The 18027-nt window shown below is 47.7% G+C and overlaps 1 protein-coding gene across 1 annotated transcript; it reads left to right on the top strand.

The window, feature by feature from the left end:
* The first annotated feature begins 11564 nt into the window (after positions 1-11564).
* On the top strand, positions 11565-14106 carry LOC149333126 (sulfotransferase ssu-1-like). Its single transcript, XM_089555990.1, has 2 exons — positions 11565-11731; positions 13260-14106. Exons 1-2 carry the CDS (start codon positions 11684-11686, stop codon positions 14001-14003), a joined length of 792 nt encoding a protein of 263 aa, XP_089412116.1. The 5' UTR covers positions 11565-11683; the 3' UTR covers positions 14004-14106.
* The last annotated feature ends 3921 nt before the right edge of the window (positions 14107-18027 follow it).

Raw genomic sequence — 18027 nt, 5'->3', positions numbered from 1 at the left:
TCAAGCGACCAAGGTCCTTACCGCTCACAGTCCAAGCTTATAACGCCTACCAGCTCGGTGCATCATCTACGAACAGCTTCCTGGTGTTGACTACCTTCAGATACGGTTCGTAGCAGATCCGAGCTTTCTTGTACGCTACACGTCAGTTGCAACGCTAGATGATGGACGCCCTTTTTCGAGGCTCAAATGGAAAAGCTACGATTGTCGCCTACGATTTTCGTGCGCTCGTTTTTATCATGAATGGCGGTTGTTCTGTGTTTGTTGATTTGATTTGATTTATTTCCATAAACAAGTAAGCTCAAGGTTGTGCTGGAAAACAAGGGAAAAAGCTGCAAAGAAGGCAGCTTGAATGGCCCCCAGTTCCGTTTACAATGGCTGCAGCAGGGCAGGAGGGATGCTTGTTAAACGAGAATGAAAGAGGAGAATGAAAGAAACGGCCTGAAATCTTCCATGTAGTGCTCTTTACGCCGTACTTTTCGCTGACTGAGTGTTCTGTTCAAGCTGTGTTTCGTACCTTTATCCTCTTACCACGCGCGCGAACTTGACTCTCCCCGCATCTCGAATAGCCCGGGTTGTATAGTTCACCTCAATCTTATTTTTCTTCTTTGTTCCTTCATCTCTCCCTGTACATATCCCATTCCACATCGCGAGGATGTTTGCTCTCGCAGGGGGGGGGGGGGGGGATAATGCCATGGCCCTAACGCGCCGCGCGGCCTCCGCGCTGTGTCGAAAACGACGACGAAGCGGTGGTTGGCCCTCGAGGCGCGCTGGCTCTGTGACCTGGTACCTGGCTCTCTAATTAAAAAAAAAAAGGCTGTCAATCTTGGATTCCCCCCGACCCGACGCCTACCTGCACGGCTTCTCAGGTCGTGGCAATATGTATAAACAAAAGTATCGTTCGGATCACTGTGCCTTGCGGCGCCACAGATTTTGCGTGTGGCAGAGAGGAATAAACGCAGTGTATGGAAATGGATAGATCAAGACCGGTTCAAAAAATGTGTAATTCACTAGATAACGTTGGTATTGGTACTAAGGGCGTTAAGTTTAAGTGCTAAACGTTTACGCGATAGTTGGTCGAATGGTTCTGAAAAGTCGATGAACATGTCAATAATTCGCAATTAAGGATGAATTGCTAAATGAAGAGGTGAGATATTCAAGCAAATAGTTGTGTTTCACAAAACCGACTGCTGCAGAAACCGTGCTGGTAGAGCAAAAAAGTATATTTGTTGTGTTGGGTACTTCATAATTATTGACGGAATGTTATCTTGTATGAACTAACGAGGTGTGGTTCTGAGCGAAATTAGCATGTAATAAAAGCTCAACAGATTAGTGGATTAAAAATGGAAATGACTTGCAATTTCTAATCATCGGGCCCATAAAACTCGTGAATAATTTGTGAGAAAAGGTGGGTAAAGGAATACATTGACTGATTCCGTGTTTTTAATGTATTTCCACAAGCAGCACAAGGAATTGGCGCGGAGTAGAGGGCCAGACGATTAATAGCAGATGCAGTACTTTACAGGTGCCAATAGTATCATTAATAACTAAGGTCTGCCAGTCGCATGCGAAATAGAGCAATGAAGTTTTGTGTCCGGATACAGAGCCGACCTACTAAACTCCTTACAGCTGCCATATGTGTTGGTGAGAGCACCCTGCCTTCACAAATTTGTGTTGTGTTAGACGAATGCTTAGGATTATTCTTTTTCCAAAATTGTTTGCGGTTAGGTATCAACAGGCTCAATATATCATCGTTGGAGTAGGAAATATTTAAAATTCGCCTTTTAATGGGGAAAAGAACGGGCATGAGAAAAATTTCTTTTGTATTTGCTTTTCTTCAGGGGAACGCGGCAAAAGCACTTAAATACGGCTATACTAGTTTTGAAGGCGATTATAATATTGGAAAGTGTCAAGGAAACTGGTCGCGACTACACAAAAAAGGAGTCATCTATCAGATGAATGAAATCTGGAATTTATATCGCGAGCCGTAGCTTTCCTTCACATATCAGCTTTGATAAATTAGGAGGGAACTGTTTTTTCTATTGGTTTGAGGAAATAAAAGTTTGCCGCTTGTGTACACAAAGTTGTACAAATGGAGGAAGCCAACAGCCATGGAGACCTAGGAAAGCATAGGGAAATGTTTCTATTTTTCTTCTTTTTTACTTGTGGCGTTGATCAAAGGGAAATTAATAGTGAAATCACCGTATGGCTGAAAAATAATTTATAAGAAAGTAAAAAGAAAAACCACCCCCATGCCGCAGGTGGAACGCGAACCCACAGCCTTCGAATTTCTCGTACGGTGCTCTTCAAAATGAGCTAGGGCTGCGGCTGTCCAGTCTATTATTTTCGGTGATATTTATATTGCGTGATACCTTAGTTTTACAGTCTTCAGAGCGTCACCCTCATCCATAGCGGCGAACGCAGTAACTTCTATATTACCGCGAGTGTAAAATGAAAATGGAACCTGATCAAACGGGGAGGGGGGGGGGGGGGGCAGCCGCGCGATCATACCGAAGTTCTCGTCAAGCTATGAGACAACGGTGGCGAAATTCGGTGCTTGTGTCATACTAATGCAGAAAGCCAACATTCATCTAAACCAAGCAAAGCATAGCAGAAGGTTCCCTTTTCATTGCGTAAGCAATACTGCGCAAGGTTTCGAGCTGTCGTGTAGGCGCTGGCGGTGGCGGTGGCCACGGTTGACCTTAAACAGCGTTGCTTCAGCCGCGCTCCGCCAGATGGCAGCGACGTTCGCGCGCCGCTCGACAGCGGCGCCGAGCAGTACAGGTGGCGCCGCTAGGAGGTCCACCACTTCTGGGCTTCGAAGCCTGCGTTAGCAGCATTGGCGCGCATTGCATCGATGTCATTCGAATGGTATCGGTTAAGCAATTAGCCTCATTTCTAGTCAGACCACATATGTAAAAAATAACACTGTGCACGAAATTGGTCAAGTTGGGGAATAGAACCAGGGTCTCCGGAGTGAAAGACGAGCACGCTAAAAACTCCGCCATGCCAGCTTTTTAAGCATGAAATGCTTTTAGCCCCCGTTGTCGGCAGTGTGGTGACGTCACGCCGAGACCGAGAGCCATCATCCGGGCACTGAAATCCACTCATCCGGGCACTGAAATCCAGTCATCCGGGCACTGAAATCCAGTCATCCGGGCACTGAAATCCGCTCATCCGGGCACTGAATTCCAGTCATCCGTTTAGAAAAAATTTATTTACATATGTACACATGCCAAGGTTACAAGATGCATTCACATTTACAAGAACACATCACATTAAGCATGTAAGGCGAGCCAATTAAAGAGGTACCATGAACATTTCTAAGTAACTAACAGGAATGGGCAATGTAAAATAGGAATGCATATATACTGATTGACAGAAGAGCGAAAAGTCGATCATTAGACATTGAAACATTGAAAAGGTTACCTTAGCGCCAGTTTCGCCTAAAAACCAAGACAAGACGATCGTTATTAACAGAAATAAATGGGCATGACCATTGTCGGAGAAACTCTTCCTCACCCAAGAAAAAGAGTTCCTCGGACAAAAAGCTGATCAGCTCCCGTCGGAGACGGCCGAGAATTGGCCACACAGCGCGGCGTCGAAAGCCACTAGCGACCGCGGCGCATCGACTGCGCCATAAACTAAAAAGACCTGCAACTATTAACAGGCGAGCAAAACGGCCGCTGGGGAAGCGGCCGCGGGAGACGAAGCACGAAATGCCCTGCCCACGAAATCCCGCATGAACCGCGCGCCAAAAGACACGCGCTACAACACAGGTGACTGTAGCGTGGCGATTAGATTCCGGGAGCGGGCAATTCGGACAGGTACTGGAGCGTAACACACCCCACCGCTCTAACCGATCACAAGTAGGGAGCACTGCCCAGCCAAGTTTCCATACAAAGTCACGTAGATGATCTGGGAGAGGTGTCGACGCTAAACGCGCCCACTGAACGCGGCGCATAGGCGAGCGGCGAGACGCCGGCACAACAGGTAACAATAGCGTGCCCATAATGTCCACCACACGGTCTGCAACGATGTTCACAGCAGGTGCTACTGCTCTTACATGCCTGTAAAAGGCCACTGATGAAGCGTAGAAAGCGGTGGGTTGCTCTGACTGGGGTCCATGATTAACAGGGGCCGCCGGATCCAAAAGGCGTAAAGAAGGGCCCAAAAAGTACCGAGCCAGGATTCGCGCCGGAGACGCGTTTCCTAGCAGGATACGCAAAATACTCTTCAACGCTAACAGTGAGGACGTGACGGACAAATTTGGAAAGGCAAACCCTCCTCTCTCCCGTGGTTGTCCAAGAACAGCACGGGCCACAAGCTCGGATCCGCCTGACCAAAAGAACGAAAAAACTGTAGTCTGCACTCGCCTTATGACACGGAGGGGTGGTTTAACAGTGTAGCACAGGTACCAGAAGGCACCGGGCATGACGGACTGAACCAGGTAGCGCCTCTCAAGCAGAGGCAAATCGAATGTCTGCGCCCTTCGCACACGAGCTGTAATGTCTTCGACGACCAAAGACCACACACCATTCCATATTCCAGCACAGTCGTAGGTCAAACCTAAAATGCGCATCTGCGCGCACCACTGCAAAGGTATTGAAGATGTAATACGAGTCTGGGTAGACCCCACAAAAAAGTAACAACTCTTCGAGTAATTAAGAGCAGCCCCAGACAAGGAGGCGTACTCACGGAAAACATTTAAAGTTTCAAGCAGGCTGCGTTCATCAGCTAAGTACAGAGTGATGTCGTCTGCATAAGCAGTGACGCGTACCGCTTCGCTGCCTGGCAAAGCCAGACCTCTAATAAAGGAGTGGCGATTGACTGCCAAGAGGAAAGGCTCTAATGCTAAGACAAACAAAAGGGGGGAGAGCGGACAGCCTTGACGGACGCCGCGCCGAACATCAAATGCGGTACTTTCCCGGCCATCGAGGAACAGAGTGCTTGAAATATCTCTGTACATCTCTTTAATGAGAAGCACGAAAGAAGGTGGGAAGCCGAAAGCATCCAGCATCCCGTAAATGTACTCGTGCTCTAAGAAGTCGAACGCCTTTTCCTGATCAAGGGAAACAAGAAGACCCTGTGCGCGCCGTCGTAAAGTATACGCTAGGATGTCTCGCGTTACAGAAGATAAACTGTGTATTTCACGGCCTGGGATGGAGCAAACCTGGTGGCAGGAAAAAAGTGACGGGAGGAGAGCTCGTAGACGACGAACGAGTAATTTTGCTCATACTTTGTAATCTGAATTTAGCAGGGTGATAGGGCGCCAATCTGCCGGACATGTCGACATAGGAGACTCTTTAGGAATAAGGACAATGCGGCCTCTTTTGAATGATTCAGGAAATACGTGCTCAGTAAAGCATATTTTTAATACTTCCGAGAAAATAGGGCCCACAATATCCCAAAATTCTAAATAGAACTCCACAGGAAGGCCGTCTGGACCAGGCGCTGAGCCTCGTTTCATGGAGTCCAACGCCTCCTTGATTTCATCTGTTGTTGGCACAGCCATAAGGCCGTCATGGAGTTCAGTTGAAACCTGCGGCAAGAGTGCTAAAAATGGGGCTGCGGAAACGACATTGCGATCAACTAGAATGACCGACTGAGCAATACCCCTGAAATGGCTAAAAACGCACTGAAATTCCTGCCACCTGGTAGGGACGTAGCCCCGGCGGAAGATGTAAACGCAGGGGCACCTTGAGTGTACAACAGCTCTTGGCGGGCCAACTGAAGCACCTCAGGATGAGCAGTTGGACTGCGTCGACAACGCCATGCAGCCGCTGTCAAAGAGGAGGCACGTAAAAGACGCTGTAGGCGCTCCGAAAGCTCCTCTTTCCATGCGAACATAAGCGACGAAGGCGACGGGGTGCGTTGAGCAATACGTAGCTTCGCCGTCACCACACGCACCTCATCTGACACGCGAGCCCTAAGGGCTCGACCAGATACGGCGCAATGGTGACGCCACTGCTCCTTCAGACGGTCCCAGTCACCAGGCACCGCCCCAACAACCGAAAAACGCAAGACCCGTGTGAGCCCCTCTTTAGTGCTGGCGTCGTGAAGTATGCGTACAACCAACTGCCATGGTCTATGGGGTGATAATGCAGGCGCCGGAACCGTGAGTGATAGAAGAAAAGGGCGGTGGTCTGATATGTGCACCGGCGAGGATGGCAGCGTCAGTACATTAGCTACACACACTGACCGCGAAAGGCTCGCCGGAACGTACGCCCTGTCTAGCCTACTGGACGACAACCCGCGACGCCAAGTCCACACAAAGACGTTGCCATAGAGGAGCTCATACGCGTCCGTGAGCATGAAATGGTTCACTAAGCGGCGCAACTCACGCGCATTCCAGCCTGGCCTACCCCTACCAGGGCCTTGCACATCGGCGACCGTATCGAGCACGCAGTTGTAATCGCCCAACATCACAACATTACGCCCTCCAAGAAAATACGCATCTAAATCTTTAAAGAATGCGTTTACCAAATTGGAATGCGCAGGCGCATAAATACAAAGAATTCTCAGGTGAAGTGCGTTAAACGTGCAGTCGAACGCCAACACGCGTCCAAGCGCATCGTAGGTAACATGATGATCGCGCAACAGTGAGCGGTTCAAAACAAGAACGGCAACGCCGCTAGAACGCGTGCTGGCGTACGAAAAGAAGGCATCGACGCCAAACCTACGCTTGAATTTCAACACGTCACTGAGACGAAAAAAATTGGTTTCTTGCAGGCAGACGATATCGCAACCCGAGGAACGAGCGAATGCGACCACCGTTGCCTGCTTCAAAACACTGCGGAACCCCTGCACGTTAAGAGTAATAATTTGAAGGTGAGTCATTTTGGAAATGAAAAATGAAACCTGAACAGTCGTGATGCTTAGATAATACAAAGCGCGCCGCGAACGGCGCTAAACCACCTCACTTTTTGCGGAGGGTCGGACCAGAGGAGGCACGAGGCCTCCTTGGCCGACCGGCAGAATTGTCCGAGTCCGTAGTCGACGCATGTGGACGGTTTAAGCTCGAACTTAAAGCGACCATCTCAATATCCGACGACTGTTCGCTAGAAGTGCTAGCGCTGGTCCTCGATGTAGAAGAGGACGGCGACTGCACAGGGTCAGCGTCTGGAGATGATCTTGGCTCTCGTACAAGCGATGACGAAGACTGCGATGGCGGCGTCGGGTCCTCCTCAGGCGTGATGACAGTCTCGTCAATGACGAGGTTGACTGAAGAGGCCGAGGACGTCAAGCTGCTGTCGTCACCGTCGACCTCAGCTATGTCGGCGTCCCTGCTCAAAACAGCAACGCTGGCCGCGGGCTCAGATTTTTCCAGGGACACAGTAGGCTTGGCCCCTGTGTCATCAGGGACGCTCGGAGAGACTGAGGCTGACGCAGCAGGAACCTTTACTGTCTGCTCGCTTGGTGCAGCACTGGACGCACCAACAGCAGACTCCGGCTCTTCCACGCAGCGACGCTGAGACGCAGTGGAAGCACCCGTAACGGCGGCGGTGTTGGATCCGCCGGTCTCCTTGATGGCTTCAACCGCTCCCTGAGCGGCCTGCGGGGGCGCAGGGCGGGCCGCAGCCTCCGAGTACGAGGGCTTGATAGCGCACGCCACAGTAGCGTGCGGATCACCACAACGACGACATGGCAGCACGCAACCCTGGCCTTGGTGCCCAAAGATCCCACAGCGGGCACAGAAAGGAGCCGTGCACTGTGCCCTGAAGTGCGCAGTGCACCCGCAACGCAGGCAAACGCGCTGCATGCCCTTGTAGTCGCACGTCACGCGGTTGCCCACGACCTTGATGTAGTTGGGTACGGGTGATTCTGGTTTCATTTCAATCCGCACGTAGCGGGTCCCGATGGTGACAGTGGGACGCGATCCCATGACGCCGCGACTAATGTGCAGCACCTTGCCAAAAGGGGAGAGAGCCTTGGCAAGGGCGTCACTGGGTACACGTGCGGGCAGAAAAAGAACAGTCACCTGGGTCACCTGCGGGCTCAGGGGAACGATGGCGACGCGTTCCTTGCCGATGGTGAGGCAGGAAGCCTCAACGAGTTTAGCCATGGCGGCTTCACTTTTCACAGTGACTTGGTAGTTGCGTCCACCGAAGTGCTGGACGCAGTACACTTCCTCCAATCCAACAACGGAGGCTGTCGCATCGACGACATCCTCCGGACTAGCCCCCTCAGGGACGACAACATCAAAGGCCAGAGCCTTTGTAGGTGGCTGGCTCATCATAATGAGGCGCCCGCCAGCCGAAGGACACCTTAACAAAACAGTACGTCGAAAGGTCACACACCGGCCACCGACGCAAGCCGGCGGCCGGAACACACACCGAAGCGTCCACCAGCTACCGATGCAACCACCAATTGACTGCCAAATGAGCCCAGTGATACAACGAGCCCAGTGATACAACGAGCCCAGTGATACAATGCGAGCCAGTGATACAACGTTGAGAGCAGACTTACTAGTGCTGAGGTGCCCCTCATAGTATAGCATAGCATAGCATAGCATAGCATAGCATAGCATAGCATAGTATAAAGTCTGTTTTATTTTTAAGCATGAAATGCTTTTAGCTCCCGTTGTCGGCAGTGTGGTGACGTCACGCCGAGACCCATCATCCGGGCTCTGAAACGAGAACATCCGGGCACCGTACGAGACAACGAGATTTAACGAGACTCTCTAAGCCCTCCTACGCGACCGGCATGCAAGCGCCGGTTGGTCTCCAAAGGAGTCACAAAAAATAACTGCTGCCAGTGCCTTCTCAATGTTTATCAAGATATCAGTCGCTGTGCGTTTGATAATGCACGGAATTATAATTTCCGATTTCTAATAACGCGTGAAAAAAGCACATAAATGCCACGATACACTTCGTTGTCATACGTGATCTCTTAGGGGCTTCGCGCATCGAAGCAAAGCCGCGCAGGCGCACAGGGGCCCGGGGGACAAGCGCTGCGTTCAAAGGGCAAGGCATCGCGCCGAACGGGTGGTGGCGTTCCTCCCTTCCATTACGGTGTGGTTCGGGTGTCCACCGAGATGGCAGAGAATTACTGCGCCATTTCCTTTCCTCAAAAAACCTTGCGTTCAAATGGCAAGGCATCGCGCTGAACGGGTGGTGGCGTTCCTCCCTTCCTGTACGGTGCGGTTCTGGTGTCCACCGAGATGACATCAGGCCCGTAAACATTTCATGCTTACTCTACTCTCGGTTACGGGAGAGGCAGAGATTTTTTTTCTTTATTTCCTGGCTTTGGAAAACAACACTTCACGAAAAGAACAGACAAGTCACAAAAGGAATAGCACAAGGCAATGTACATACTAGAAGTCATACTCAGCCAGCGTCAGGCTGGCTTCGTCACGTTAAAACTCCCGCAAAGACAATAAAGGCTCTACGCTTGAGAGCCAGTCGGGAGGTTCCGCAACCGCTTTTTGTATAGCGACAAACCAATCGATAGCCTCTCGGAAATTAATTCGGGCAGGGCGTGCATCCCCGCCTTGCCAGCTGGATAGTTTGGAATGAACAAAGCCTAGTGAATACGTCTGTCTGAAGGCGTCTGGTGAATACGGTGTCTTCTTTCACTCCCATCTTCCTCCCTTCCCTTTACGGCGAGGTGCAGGTGTTAACCGAGTTATGCGAGACAGATACATTTCCTTTCCTCAAAAACCAATTTACAGACGGGCAAGGCGCAAAGCCGAATGGGCGATGGCGTTCTGTGGACTCCTTGGCAGCGTGGCGGAATGGTCACGCGACCAAATATGGCGGCGCCCATGCTCCCGCGCTGTTAAGCATCTATAAATACGCGCTCGCCTTGGCATGAATGCTTTGCTATGCAGTCCTCTAAGGAGAAGTGACAACGACAGGAAGAAGCGAGAAAGCGAAAACGTGCACAAGAGACACCAGAACTGCGTCAAGAACGCCTTGCAAAGAACCGTACTAAGGATGCAGCTCGGCGACAACGTTCTACCTCACAGAATGCTCAGGAACGCCGCAATGCTAGAAGGCGAATGCAACGCGCCGAAGAATCGCCAGAAGAACGCGAAATCCATTGCTTACGCAATTTACCCGGTTTAACCAGAGCTAGACCAGTGCCAATTGTTTTCCTTTTTACTTTTGCAAGTTATTCCAGGGCAGCACAGCTCAAAAGAAGAAACAGCACTATAAATTCAGCAACGAAACATCCATACCATTCGGGGTCGATGTGCGGCGAGTCCATCTCACTGGGTCTAAGAAATCAGCTAAAGCAAACTGCGTCTTCTTACGGTATCGGCGCTCCTGCTGAGGGAATCCTTGCTCGCATTGTCAGTAATGCCATTTTTCATTCTTCACCATTTTTGCCTGTGGATCTGTCTTTAGGAAAACACGGATTAGTCAGGATAAAATTTTGACACTGACTCCTGGACGATGATGAGTTGACGTGCAGCTTACGGCTATGATTTCGCAACCGTGCGGTAAATACGGTTATAGCGCTGTGAAAGTTAATCTAGACTCAAGTGACGGGGACAAGCAGGTAATACTAGTGATGTAGGGGATACGTTGCTGGAGTGTACAGCTGCACGGGACCATAAATAAATAAAGAAAGCACACTGAGCGCATCTGGTCGGAAAAGGGGCCACGAGTGCAGCGGGATATGTGCGATGGCGGGTAAGCGTAACGTGTGCAGCTCAGGAAAGCATCAAAAAAATTTTAATGGAAGGAATGTAAGGTATCCATGCAGGTGATCATGCAAGCGACATCTGTAAAAAGCCGGATTTCGCTCTTAGCGATCATACGGTGCAAAACAGCTCTAAGCGGCTGCAAAAAACCATCAATGGGTCGAGATCATGTGAGTAGAATTGGCGCGCTTTCTCCCGCGATTTGGCTTGAGGCCATGTAATCTTAATACTCGTTCTGCGCTTCCCGTTTTGTCATCTGAGCTCTGTTTTACCACACTAAATCTGACCAACCGCCCCAACGCAGTCTCTTAGCTTAGCTTAGCTTAGCTTAGGCTTAGCTTGCCTAATCCAGATATTTAGCCTTGTTTTCAACCTTCTTTCGATATGCAGGATGCAAACAGCATATAAAATGAGAATTTAAAGCACTGGGCGAAAGCGCAGTCGTCAACATAAGTGAGAGCCCGTTTAGAGCACAGGCAAATCGATTATTGCTATCGCTCGTCACCGATCATACTCTTTCTCTGTGAAGAAAGCTCATCAACATATTGTGAAACGGAAGAACCTGTAAGCTACTTTGTCTTCGTAAAGAGTTTCAGGAGAGAGAAAGAAAAAAACTGTAATAAATCTCACTTTGCATTCTATCGTGCAGCCAGTGAAGATTCTATAGCTGTGCTCGAATACCGAAAAGCATACCAAAAAGAGCATCTGATAGTAAAAAGATGCTCGGTTGGAATGCTCATAGGCATCTTACCATAAAGCTTTAGCGCATGCGTGGGACTCAGTATTTTTTGTCTAAGATTTGTTGATGTTTCATGCGTGTCGCGATATTAACGCTAATTTAAGAGAGCCGTTCTGAAAACGCTCTTTTCTGAACAGGAATCTTCCAACATCGGCCCCAATAACGCTTACCGGGATGTGTGCGGGCTTTACTTGAGCCCCGTATTCCGGGAGCCCATTATAAAGGAGGCTCTTGCTTATAACCCGAAGCCTGGAGACGTATTCATCGTCTCTTACCCAAAATGCGGCACTACTTGGATGCAGATGATCGTGCATGCCATCTACAACGACGGCATTTTTCCAAAGGTTTGACGAACTATTTTACTTGAACACACTCGCGATTTGCTCGGTGGGTTAGCATTTGTGCCATTGTTGCTAACTTGAAGAAACAATCTAGATCAATGGCATGCTAATTTCATTTATATAATCTGAGGACATCATTTAAAATTTTTCCATTTCAAAATCTGGAGATGATATGTTTCAAGATATGCCATCGAGATTTATCTCTCTGCGAGGGAAGAAAACCTGTTGGTAAAGGAACAAGACTATTTGATCTCAAACATAATGCTTAGGTATGTTTCTTCCATAACCTGACCTTCCTTTCAAACGTCACGCTAAGTAAAAAGAACGCTTCAGTTTTGAGAAATGTACGAATAAATCATGCGCGCCTATTTTGCTCGTCGCCCTTTTACTAGTAATTCTGGTGTAAGCAGTATTAAACGGAAGGTACATTCGCATTTAAGTCGCAAACCCCATTTTCACAATGAAGAGAAGGAAGCCTTTCATAGCCCTGGGTATGTCGAACAGATGTAATATCACGTTTTAGTTTATTCTGGCTTGGAGCTGTTACTGTTTTAGAGCGCTTATAAAGCCAGTGCTAGGGTGAAAGTGAATGAATGTTTAGTTCCTTTCTTGATGCCGAATTAAGACGAAGACGGGCTGGGATGAAAATATTTCTTGGACCTCATGGTGAGCTTTCATGGTTTAATTGGTGGTCCGAAACCACCCAGACTCTGTGGTGGTTCTGTAGGGAGCTCAATGGCGCACTGCAATCCAAACAAAGCAAGCTCGCCATAGTTGCTTGGCCTGTAGGCAAAAAATTCACAGAAGCACAGGCACACCGACCAACAAGAAATGTAGGCAGCACAATCTTACTGAAAAACGCTGTCATCTTCATCATCACACCAGAAGCCCAACTGTGCTTATGCAGGACCAGCCAGATATCCTCTATTATGTTTATTGAACCATACATGCGTTGCAGTACTCTGGAGTGGTAAGAGGAATTTGCTGTGCGTATTACCTGCTACGCTCAGGTTCATTTCTTTTCATATTCAGTCATCGTATTAGCATCCGACGTGTTTGTTCAAATACGTACCGTGCTGCATAATATAACATTGTATTACATGATCCGCGAAGCTAAGGCGTTCTACACAAGAGTGGCGCTGACTTTACTCTTCGTCTTTCAGTAGCTTCAGTATGGTTTCGAAATATCTGTGACCATGAGATCAGTTTTGGCTTCAAAAATGTTCCTTTGTAACCTCAGTAATACTAAACAAGCTCCTTTTCCAGTCGTATTTGTTCATACCGAAAAAAACGCTGAGCGAAGCCTATTCTTTAGTTAACAAAATATTTTAACGTTCAAAAAAGTCGTCCACAATTCAAATTGCCAGAGGTAGTGATAAGGAACAGAACACTCTGTAATAAAAATATGTAGCTGTAACAATGCCTACCTGTGTATATTTGTGTAAAAAAGTATATTATTGTATATATTTTAATTAACTGTTTGTTTGCCTCTTTCAAACTTTCACCAATGTTTTACCCTGCAATGTTTTAGGATATAGGGGACTACATGGAAAGGGCACCCTTCTTAGAAATGCTGGGCACTGAAGCTGTGGAGAACATGCCGCGCCCCGGAGCAATAAAGACTCACCTGCCGTTCAAACACCAACCTTACTCTGCGGAAGCTAAGTATATCTACGTCACTCGGAACCCCTATGACTGCTGCGTATCCTTCTACTACCACACAAAGCACTTTCCGGCCTACCAGTTTGCACAAGAGCCTTTCGACACATTTTTTGATATGTTTATAGAAGGAAAAGTTGACTTCGGCGATTACTTTGAGCACCAGCTGTCCTGGTACGAGCACATCAACGACCACAATGTCCTCATCATAACTTACGAAGACCTGAGCATCCATCCTCGAGCAGGTGTTCTGAAGATTGCAGAGTTTCTTGGAGAAAGTTACGGCAGAAAACTCCAGGAGCAGCCTGAAGTATTAGAGAGGATCTTGGACACAATCAGCGTGAGCACCATGAAAGGTTTCAACCAAGAATTCAAGAAGTGGACTGAGAAAGCGGTCGAGATTGCTGCAAATGCACAGAAATACCAAGAGCCCGCAGGTGAAATACTAGAGATCTTGAAGAAACCGATGACCGGAGACTTCGTGAGGAAAGCCATCGTCGGTGATTGGAAAAACCACTTCACGCCTGAACAGGTGAAGCGGATGAAGGAAAGAATAAAATATAAAACCAAAGGAAGCTCGCTTATGAGTCTATGGAAAGATGTTGACCTGCCATAACCACTCCTGTGTGGTACACCTCACAAGAAGGAACATACTGCAGGCGTTCTCTGCCACGATCGCTTTAAAATATATCCGAAATAAAGTTACTTTACGTCTCCAATGCCGATGTCTTTATTGATGAAGTTCTTGACTAGGGTGTTAGCTGCGAAGAATAATTCTTCTCAGAATAATCACTGAGCTTTCGGCTCTCCTTTTGAGGAGGACAAATATTCAGCTCGTGCGAAGGACCTCCAAAGTTTAAAAGCCACATAAAAGAGCATCTACTGTCGCTTGATCGCTAAGTAAGATAGAAAGCATGAATATCTGTCGATGAAGAGACGGAAGAGTGCCGATAGGGAGCCTAACTTCCAAATGTCAGTTCAAAAGGGGATATTCCTATTTATTTATTTATTTTATTTATTTATTTATTTATACATACTGCAGCCCTATGAGGCTATTGCAGGGGTGGGTGTGAACAACAATGTACGAAAACATGGAGCACAACAATGGCAAACATCCGAAACAGTACGAGTGGAAACAAGAAAACGGAAAACTATTCAATAGACGCTAAAAACAGCTCTAAAGGAAGAGAGCGAGTAGAACCGGGTAAACAATTCCAATATTCGATTGCACGCGGAAAAAAACTGTATTTAAAAGTGTCCGTGCGGGCAAAATAAGGCGTGATGTTTAGGCTGTGGTGACTTCTAGTTTAGATGGTATAGCAGGGATTAGGTAATCATTTGCAGAGGTCCGGCAGAAAGAGTTAATAACGGAATACAAAAATTTTAAAGACTCAGTCCTTCGTCGAGATGAGAGTGGTTGCAGGCCAAGTGATGAAAGTGCTGTCGAAGGCGAAAAATCTCTACCAGACCTGTGGCATATGAAGCGAACGGCTTTCTTCTGCATCTTCAATTCCTCACGAAAAGGAGTAAAATAGCGCATTTACCATGTTCTTGTTCCGGATTGATTGAGTAAATGTTCCCACACCTGGAGTTAAAGCGGTGACGTTTGTACTTTAAAATCCCTTTTGATTTTGATTCTTCTTTTTAGTCTATAGGCTGAGTTTGAAGGACAATAGAAGTTGATTTTCTTCGCGCACATAGGGTACGCCTGTTTCACATTCTTCCACCTTTACATTTGCGGGCACGTGTGCACGAGCGACTCCGTGACTTCGCATTTAGTCGCTGAATAAGTACTGATGGCTCCGAAAATGGGATTAACCTATAACAAATAACATAAAGGTCGTAAAATGGAGTACACGGTTCTCTAAGGCACTCCCTAATAGAGCGGTGTGTGCTGCCGAAGCTCCGGGGTTGGTTTTGATCTTTACAAACGGAATGCGGTACTGTTGGGAACAGAAGGCATGCTGCCCCCTCAATTCATAGCCACTTCAGCAGTTATCACTTGAGAAAAACTTCTAACCGTGAAACCAAAGCTGTTGAGGATAGCAATTCCCGTATTAGGGTAGGCCAGAGGAGCTTGTACTCTGTTTTGACTCCGTATAAGGCATTTCATATTTAGCGGGAAAGGAGACGGAGGTCTGCAGGAATAACGATTCACACAACCTCGGGCTGACCTTGTTTCAGCACCCCAGTGCCTTTGTGAAGAGGCTGGTTTGGCAAACAAGCTGTGTATCCCATGTATTTTTGCAAAGAAAGATGGATATTCAAGCTGTGTTACCAATAAAGACCCCCTAAAGGAATAAATGTCTGATGCGCCACAATAAAATAGAAGGCTTCTCTGAGACAATAATAACAATGTGGAGCTAGTGGCCATGCTAACTTATTTAAACAGGCGTATGCAAATAAAAAAAAAGATGCTGAGAGATGAATGCATGAATGCAATTATTAGGGATTTGTTCTACCTCCTACAATATCCTGAGGCTGTGCGCGTCATCATCATAATGAGTTCAAATACATATACTACAAAACAAAGGCCTTCCCTTATCTATCCAATTAACCCTGTCCGGTTCCATCTGAGACCATCCTGTCCTCGCCAACGTCCTTATCTCCGGCGCGCACATCACTTGATTTCGCTCCGAAACGACTCAGTTACTGCAAAGAACCGTAGTTTACCTCATTTTCGCATGCATTCAGGCAGTGGCCCTCTATCTTTTTCATTTCGAGTGTTAGAATAACTCACGTTAGTTCGTTGACCTTCTCTGCAATCTGCGAGTACCTCGAATGGCTGTGAGTGCTGTTCTGACTTTAGTTTTGATCCTTTCATGGTGAGTACATGCAACATAAAAATAGCAGGTAATTTCCCCCTGGAGAGATAACCTTAAATTGGCAATAGTTACTTCGAATCATCCGCCAAATTCTCTTCAGGGGCCCTGTTCTATACAAGCTTTCCATTTTGCGATGTCCATTTTGCGTCCATTGGGTCCTCTGGCAGTAGTCGCTCAGATATACCCGCGGCTTTCAAGCGTCTGTGGCAATCGACCCCGCCATGGGGTGGTTTGTGACCGGACCCTACTATTGCCTGAAACTGGATGCAATTGGAAGCCAATGATGAGGTCCATCACAGCGCTCTGTCAACAGCGGGCGATTCGCCGACGTTACTGGCTGCCAATATTTGCGATATGCAGCCAATGGTAAGGTCCGGTTGTCAACCACCTGGGTACCTGGGTTCGCTTGCCGCAGACGGTTTCAAGCGGCGGGCATATTTGAGCGACCAATTACAGAAGACCGAGTGGAGACGAAATTGGCAACGGAATTGAACAGTTTATAAAAAACAGCCCTACGTCAATATATTATCTGAGCGCTTAAGCTGTTATCGTTCTGGTATGTCCTCAAAACTTTAAAAGGAATTTAAACCTTTATCTTTCTGCCTATATTGCACGTTTTCTCTGCCAAAATATTTCTAACCTTATTTTCTACAATATTTAGTTCAGAAGTTTTACTATGCATGCTTTAATCCTCAAGAAGTAACTCTGCTGTGTCGCCTAGCTGTGGTTTGCTGCACCTTTCATGAACCATTATTCCTTTGTAGACCGTATGATTAATAACCCTGCACGTGCCAAATGCGCGTGCGACGAGACTTTAGCCCACTTCCTTAGTGTATGCTCTGTATACAATGCCAAAAGGCAGACTCCCTCCCTGCTGAAAAAAAGTTCTATGATGCAATAACCTCGCAGATCATTCATCATATAATATCATACAATTCGTATGATATATCATACAGATTGTATGATATGCCATACAGATTGTATGATATTCTATGATGAATGATCTATGAGGTTATTGCATCATAGAACTTTATTTCAGCAGGGCTGCCGTGAGCTAGAGTGTACAGATCTACGTCGGATCACTGAGGTGAAGATGCTCGGCCATTGGCAGCGGCGATTGTTAGCGGTAGAGGTCGCCAAGGAATGTTCCGCTTCCTGACAGCGCCGGACCTGCACAGCCTGAAAGGCTATGTCTTTACCGCATGCTCACTGACATCGCATACTGACTGTGTTTTCTTCACTCCATTTTCCCTTTAACCTTTCTAACCCCTTATCTCTTCCCTCAGTACAGGATAGCAAATCATAATCGCCTTCCGGTTAAGCTCCCTCCCTTTAATACTCCTCTTCCAGATCCTCCTCATCTTTCTCTTCCTTTTTGTCCCGCCAGACTCACTGCACCAAAAGGCTCGAGAGTGTCATTGTCATGCCACGTTACCGCATTCGACCCTCTTCTAGAAGGCTGAAACTCGATCGTGAACTTCAGAGAGCGCATTTGCATCATAATCTTGATGTCTTTAATAAGCTGCTAAGGAGATCGAGACTGTTGGATCTCAAACAGAAACAATCAGCCAAAACAGCGTTGGATGTCGAGCTGGTCTATTAATCGCGCAGTTTGCGGTGCGAGGCATGTACCAACATCGTCATCATCGACGTAGAGTTTTGCGGACGTCAATCGTCAGGAGTAATGTTGGAGGGCTTCCCGCGTAGAGTGGCAGCCACGGGAGCATCGCAGTGAATGTGCATGGACGAAGCCTCAGAGACGGGAGGCGGCGCAGAGGCTTGAATGGACAGCGGGACCGCAGGTGCAACAGCTGC

This window comes from Amblyomma mixtum, chromosome 8 (genome assembly GCF_055824585.1).
Source record: "Amblyomma mixtum isolate Tamu chromosome 8, ASM5582458v1, whole genome shotgun sequence".
Lineage (NCBI taxonomy): Eukaryota > Metazoa > Arthropoda > Arachnida > Ixodida > Ixodidae > Amblyomma > Amblyomma mixtum.
This window is presented reverse-complemented; position numbering and strand designations above follow the sequence as displayed.

Excerpts from the sequence above, each read along its gene's own strand:
- LOC149333126 (XM_089555990.1), top strand. The coding sequence starts at position 11,684 with ATGCAGATGATCGTGCATGCCATCTACAACGACGGCATTTTTCCAAAG. Across the intron at positions 11,732-13,259 it reads ACGACGGCATTTTTCCAAAG|GATATAGGGGACTACATGGA; the intron begins GTTTGACGAACT and ends GCAATGTTTTAG.